Genomic DNA, 7,361 nt, shown 5'->3' on the forward strand with positions numbered 1-7,361 from the left:
ACCAATGAGTAGGTTGAGTCACAAGTTGTATCTAAACTATATTTGTCCCAAGTTGATGCATCTATCATTAGTCAAACCCGTTAAGTCTTTTTTTTTTAAAAAAACCAATTAAAAATTACCATGTAGTGAAAACACACACAAAAAAATATTTTCTCTATATATAATATTAAAAATTCATAAAAATTAAAATTTTAAAATAGAGAGAATTGATTCAACTAATTCAACATACATTGTTAACTCGATTCAACTGATTTGTATTGGTTCGCGAGTCAATCAATTCAACTTCTATCTTTGGACTGAATCAATCCAATTGCTCAATCCAATTTGGTTTTGAAAATACTAGTTTTGATTGATGAAAGAACTTATTCAATCCCGTCAAGTTTAGCAAGTAGGCAGTAAAGTTTAGAAACAGAATTAATCACTAGTATCTTAACATTGAAAGAGTCAATTTCAAGTATTGTTGACATTACTTGACATTATATTATAAAAGAAGAGAAAAGAAAAAAAAAATAGAAATAAAAGAGAGAAATAATGTAAAATAAAATAAAATAATTAAAATTTATTAAAAGATTATATGACCGTCTATTATTAGCTAAATTAATATTTTATTGTAAAATGAGTAATGATGAAATAGTTTAGATATCACTTATGACTAATAAAAAAATTTAGATATTAATTTAAAAAAATATTATTTAGATACTAATTTGTGCTAAACCTTTTTAATTAACAGAAGTATCAAACTTGAAAGAAAATAGCTTGAGTAACATTTGTGAAAAAAAATAGTAACGAAGATAATAAAAATGGCATGGTTTAGGTATTTTTTATTTATTTCACGAGGTTGAATTAAAGTTTGGCATTCCACTTCTCTATTTAAACTCAGCTCCTCGTCTCTTGTGCTCTAAACTCTCCATTTCCTTCCTCCTGAGATCATACCATCCCTGTAAGCCAGGAATTGTGAAGTTCAACTCTTATTGAACACGCGTCTCTGGCGAGGATGTCCCTGGAACATGGTTTTCTGTTGCTCCGATCACCTTTGTTGAGCTTAGAAGCATTTCTCTGGGCTCTTCTCTTGGTTGGAACCATTGCCTTGTGGCTTTCTCCGGGTGGGATTGCATGGGCTCGGTTCAGGTCCAAGACGAGTTTCTCCATTCCTGGTCCAGTTGGGTTACCACTACTGGGGTTACTCACAGTGTTCAACGGCTCCACTCCTCACCGTATCCTTGCTAAGCTTGCTAAAACCCTCAACGCTGTGAAGTTGATGGCTTTTTCTGTCGGATTCACTCGGTTTATCATTTCTAGTGACCCTGAAACTGCAAGGGATATTCTCCACAACTCAGCTTTTGCTGATAGGCCAGTTAAGGAGTCAGCCTATGAGCTATTGTTTCACAGGGCAATGGGTTTTGCTCCTTTCGGAGATTATTGGAGGAATTTGAGGCGTATTTCAGCTACCCATTTGTTTAGTCCCAAGAGAATTGCTGGCTTTGAAGGGTATAGGCGTGAGATTGGTATCAAGATGATGGATGAAATAAACGGTATAATGAAAGCAGGCGATGAGGTCCAGATTAAAAAGGTTCTGCATTTTGGGTCGTTGAACAATGTGATGGCGACTGTGTTTGGTAAGAAGTACGACTTTGAGAAGGTTGGCGAAGGGTACGAACTTGAGGAGCTGGTGAGTGAAGGGTATGAATTGTTGGGGATATTTAACTGGAGTGATCATTTCCCTCTAATTTGTTGGCTAGATTTGCAAGGTGTAAGGAAAAGGTGCAGGAATTTGGTTTCAAGAGTTAATGTTTTTGTCGGGAAAATCATAGAAGAGCATAGGCTGAAAAGGCTTAGTGAAGGCTTGAACGATGATAATTGTAATGTTGGGGAATTCGTTGATGTTTTGCTTGATTTGGAGAAACATGAGAAACTGGCTGACTCCGATATGATTGCTGTTTTATGGGTAAGATAAGAATACAACACTTGCCTGCCTCTTAAATGAATTAGCTTTTGCTTTATTTTGTCGCGAGCTTTGCATTTTCATCACTCTGCATGGTTTTGCAGGAGATGATTTTCAGGGGTACTGACACTGTGGCGGTCTTGCTTGAATGGATTTTGGCGAGAATGGTTCTACACCCAGAAGTTCAAGCAAAGGCTCAAGCTGAGATTGAATCTGTTGTTGGGAAATCAAAGCATGTCTCAGACTCGGACATTCCTAATCTGCCTTACCTTCAGGCCATTGTGAAAGAGACTCTTAGGGTGCATCCACCAGGGCCTCTTCTCTCATGGGCTCGCCTTGCCATCCATGATGTTCATGTTGGTGATTATTTCGTTCCAGCAGGAACTACAGCAATGGTGAACATGTGGGCAATCACTCATGATGAAAAACTGTGGGAGGAGCCAGAAAGGTTCAAGCCAGAGCGCTTCATGGAAGAAGATATTAGCATTTTGGGGTGTGATCTTAGGTTGGCCCCTTTTGGTTCTGGTAGGAGGGTTTGCCCGGGGAAAGCCATGGGTTTGGCCACTGCTCATCTCTGGTTGGCTCAGTTGCTTCAACGTTTCAAATGGATTCCAACTGAAGACAGAAACGTGGACTTGACTGAACATTTGAAACTGTCCTTGGAAATGAAGAACCCACTGGTTTGCAGGGCAATACCAAGGGTTCCCTGAACTCACTTTTGGTTTGCTTTGGCTTGGTGTTTACTTTTATGCTGTGTGATGTTTCGTGACAGGATGGATGTTTGTTGCATTTAGGGTTTCCTGTTTTAGCTCTAGATAAGTTTTCCTGGAAGTGGACTTGAAACAAGGTGTACGATCTCGTAGTGGCAGCTACTATTTTATCTTTTTTATGAACGTCGTTTGGTGTGAAAGCTAATGAACAATCTTCTGCTGTTGTACACGTCCGTTGTTATGTTGCTTGTTTCACGTTGTAGAATGTTAATATATATGCACATTGCTAGTTTGCTACTGGTTTTTGAAAGGAATTAATATCCATGCATCTAAGTTTCGAGGACCTTGAACCATAAATAAAATATGAAATGGTGGTCTCTTAATATCTATTTATATTTATACTATATAATGACCCACTTAAAAAAATACATAAACATTAATGAAGTTTTTTTATTTATTGTAACTTACCTTGGTGATTCTTTCTTTGGATTGCATTAGTTGGCACAGAGAAATAGCGTGTTCCATGTTCTTTTTAGATTACATTAATAATATAATATAATAACAAAGATCAAATCAACTTTTATTACTTTTTATTGATTTTCGAAAATTTAAAAAAAAATTTTATTATTTAATCGAGTTTATTTTATATCTATTAAATTTATATTTTACATTGTTTTTACATATTGTAATAATTTATTTATAAATAAATACATCAAATTAAATATATAATAGTACTTAATTATTAAGCTAGAATATTAATCGTCATAAATTAAAAACAACCAAAGCGAATAGATATTTCTAATTGTGTTATAAAAAAGAAAAAACAAATATTGAATAATGATAAATTAGCTTCCAAACCACAATTAGTACTACAAACTAATAATATTATCCAAGTGCATAATTAGTAGTACACACATGATGACTACAATATTGTCCAAGTGCATTACTAGTATTACACCATATAATTAGTATCACACCACATTAAAACATCAATATCTTTAACCTTGAGAAAATTTTTGAAGCCAATTTTTTCTGTACTTCGTACTTTTAGCAAAGAAAACTTTGACCTCGAATTCACAATCCACAAGATAATCAAACACACTACAAAGGAAGTCATCAACAAATCCTTCCACCTCCATCGACATCACTTCTCCGTAAAGATATGGTGTCTTATCCTCAGTAAATTGTTCCAATGCATTAGCAATCTTATCAAGTTGTTCACTCACAAATTTAATTTTTTTCATCAATGACACTTTCTTGAATATTTTTTCTTTTATGTTTAGATGTGTCAAATGAAGATACTTTTGTTTTTACCTCCTCAACCTCTTCATTATCGCAGTTTACAAGCATTGAATCTCGGTTACCATCATCCAAGTCTGTGTCAGCAAATGTTTTGGCAAAACTCCCTGTTTCCATATCTTTGCCAACAACCAAATCCATTTCATCATAATGATCAATGCTTTTATTCAAAAATGGTTCATACTTCTTGTGTGCTTGCTAGATATTATACACAATTAGAATAATAAGTAAAAAATAACTAAAATATATTTAAAATATATATGTATATTACCATCACTATTTCATCATGTGTCGCTCTATCACATGCGGTCATTTTCATGTTATCATTGCATCCAAAACCACTTTCGGCTCAAATTGTGCATATAATTTGCCATTTGTTTTTTACAGTCCTCAGATGATTTTCCACATGCTTAGCATCATATTGAACTTGGAATCTTTCAGAAATAGCTACAACAACTCGATTAATAGAAACTGCTTTGAAAGTGTTAGAAAACTTATTTACTTTCTGGACCTTCTCTGCAAGAATTTCGAGAAAAAGATGTTCCATTGGTTTTGTCCACCATAATTTCATTTATTGTCTCTTCTTTGTTGCCCTTACCCATTCTACATCAATAATCTATATTATCAATAATTTCAATATCCAACAAGCTATTTCAATATCAATATCAATATCTAACCAACATTAAAAAAAAATACTAAAACATACATAATATTGAAACGTTAACCTTAAGTCCTAAACCTACCTAATGTTTTTAGCCATATAATCAGTCCACATAGTTTGTGCAATTTCCTCTCTCTTAGTAGACCATTCTTTTGCTTCTTCTCTTTCTTTTTTCTCCATAAGAGCTGGTATTATCAAATCCGACTCAGGCTTCTCAATAATCCTTGATTAAGTAAATCATTAGGATCAACTCTCATTATATGGTTATGAATGATACAAAAAGCCAACACCATATCTACTTGGGTTTGAAAATTCCAAAATGGTTTAGCATCTAACACACAAAACTGTTTATTCAAAATCTCAAAAACATGTTCAACAATGATTCGCAATGATGAATGACGAAGATTAAAGAGTTCCTTTGCATTTCCTGGCCCTTGGTCACTGAACTCTTTTAAATGATATCGAACACCACAATATGGAGTAATATATCCATTTTGGATGCCATATTCAGCATCAGCAAGATGATATTTACCTACAATTTTACAAAACATAATTATTACTAATAAATTATGAGCTTACTTGAACTATTTGGTATTTAATGTTAATTCTTACATTCTGGAATTCTTAATCCTCCTGGGTGTGCAAGTGTATCACTTAAAATATGAGAATCATTTTCACTACCTTCCTAACCAGCTAGAACATAGGAAAATTTCAAATCAAATGTAATGACAACCAATACATTTTGCGTCTTCCCCCCTTTACGGCTACAAAATCTTCCTTGAATGCTAAGTGAAACATATGCACAAACATGAGTTCCATCTAATGCCCCAATACTATCTTTAAAATAAGGATAAAACCTCGGATTGTTTTTGATATCACTAGGAGTTGATTCATTAGGTAATCTAATAACTAGTTTATACAATTTCAAAATCACTCTTAATACAATTAAAGTAATAGCGAATTGTTTCAGTTGATCTATTATTGATCCAATCACTCGAAACCTTACATTATGACCAATCATATGTAAAAATATAACTACTTGCTCCCTAATATTCACCAATTTAGTTTATTGTAACAAATTGTTTGTACTAAAAATGTCTCACAAATTAAAAAAAAAAACAATCGGTCTCATCCTTATCACATCAATACAATGTTGATCACCTCTATATAAAATACTATTAATATAATTTTATCTTTCATAATCTCGATTTACATGAGGGTGAGAAGAGATTTCCTTCCTAGTTTTTAATTTATTAATCCAAAGAGCCCCAAAAGCTAAAACTGAAGTCACAACCCCAACAATTGCATTATGACCTTAATTACAGTCTATCTACACAAAATAATGTGACACAAATATTTAATTATTACAAAAAATAATTTCAAGTTGTGTTTGAGCTCAAGAACTAACAAAGCCAACATCAACAATAAGCAATACAAACCGAATAGATTTTTGAGCTCTGCAACAAGTTAAAACTTCATAAAAACATAAGTGAGAAACTAAAAACAAACATTCAACTGAAAAAGAATGATAGCAAATCATTCAACTAAAAAATAATCATAAAACGGTAAAAGAATTAAGCAACAAAAATAAAAACTTAGGAACAATCGACAACTAATAAAGATATGTTTAGAACATTAGCCAAATGTCATCTTACTATGTGCGAGATACCTCAAAAGTAGGATTTTCATCAGAGTGATCTAATTTCATGCTAATGGGTAACCATAAATCTCTAAACTGATTTTTATATTATTTATCGTGATGTGAAGTTCTGTAACACCCCTTACCCGTATTCGACACCGGAATAGGGTACGAAGCATTACTAGAATACATACACTTGTAACGTATTAAATCGAGTTACAAAATTTCATTCGAATTAAGGTTTTCCAAATTGTTAACATTCTTTTATAAATCTTCACATTATAACTCAAAATATTATAATTATAACAAATAGGGCCTACGAGACCCAATACTTACTCATGTAATTCAATGCTTCTTTTCCATTTCGTTTAATTCATAATTTCTCATGTTCACAATTCAAATAAATTTCTCAACCCAATATACATTTCAGTACCACAATAATTCTTTTAATTCAAAACATATCACTAGAAACTTCCATTTAATTCACGTACAATTTAATATCATTAAGTTCAATACTAATACATATTCACTATTTAACTCAACGTTTATCAATTTTTACCATTTATTAACACATTTATAAAATTCTTAGTAGTGCAAAGCAAACATCACTTAAGCTTAAATAACAACATCGAATCAACTCATCATCCTCATTCCTCATTTTACTCTTCAAGTGTGAATTTAGTATTTCATTTTCTTTCCACATCCATTTCCTACGAATATCACACAAAATAATAACATATCAAATATAATTCACAATTTGTATTACCAACATGAGTTACCCCATATACCATTCATGGTCTTACTTCATACCAAATCATATACCAAATATACCATACATACATACTATGAAACTTTATTTTCTCACATGATCCATAACTAATAATGCACAATTATAAACATCATTTCTTTTCAATCGTTTGTCGATTATAAACGAGCATATGGCCAATTATACACAAATCATTCATATGTTCTTCCAATTTTCCTCCTCCTCCTCCTCTCCATTCCACATCCTTAATGTGTATAACACACTTAAACAACATTAACTACAATTTCACTATTCACTCACATGTATATTCAAAGCTGTCTATTCGAGTCAGATTCACTAAATTA

The 7,361-nt window shown here is 32.6% G+C and overlaps 1 protein-coding gene across 1 annotated transcript; it reads left to right on the plus strand.

The window, feature by feature from the left end:
* Nucleotides 1-857: 857 nt before the first annotated feature.
* On the plus strand, nt 858-2,949 carry LOC121214667 (cytochrome P450 78A5). Its single transcript, XM_041088592.1, has 2 exons — nt 858-1,945; nt 2,047-2,949. Exons 1-2 carry the CDS (start codon nt 995-997, stop codon nt 2,650-2,652), a joined length of 1,557 nt encoding a protein of 518 aa, XP_040944526.1. The 5' UTR covers nt 858-994; the 3' UTR covers nt 2,653-2,949.
* Nucleotides 2,950-7,361: the final 4,412 nt, after the last annotated feature.

Source organism: Gossypium hirsutum, chromosome D02 (genome assembly GCF_007990345.1).
Source record: "Gossypium hirsutum isolate 1008001.06 chromosome D02, Gossypium_hirsutum_v2.1, whole genome shotgun sequence".
Lineage (NCBI taxonomy): Eukaryota > Viridiplantae > Streptophyta > Magnoliopsida > Malvales > Malvaceae > Gossypium > Gossypium hirsutum.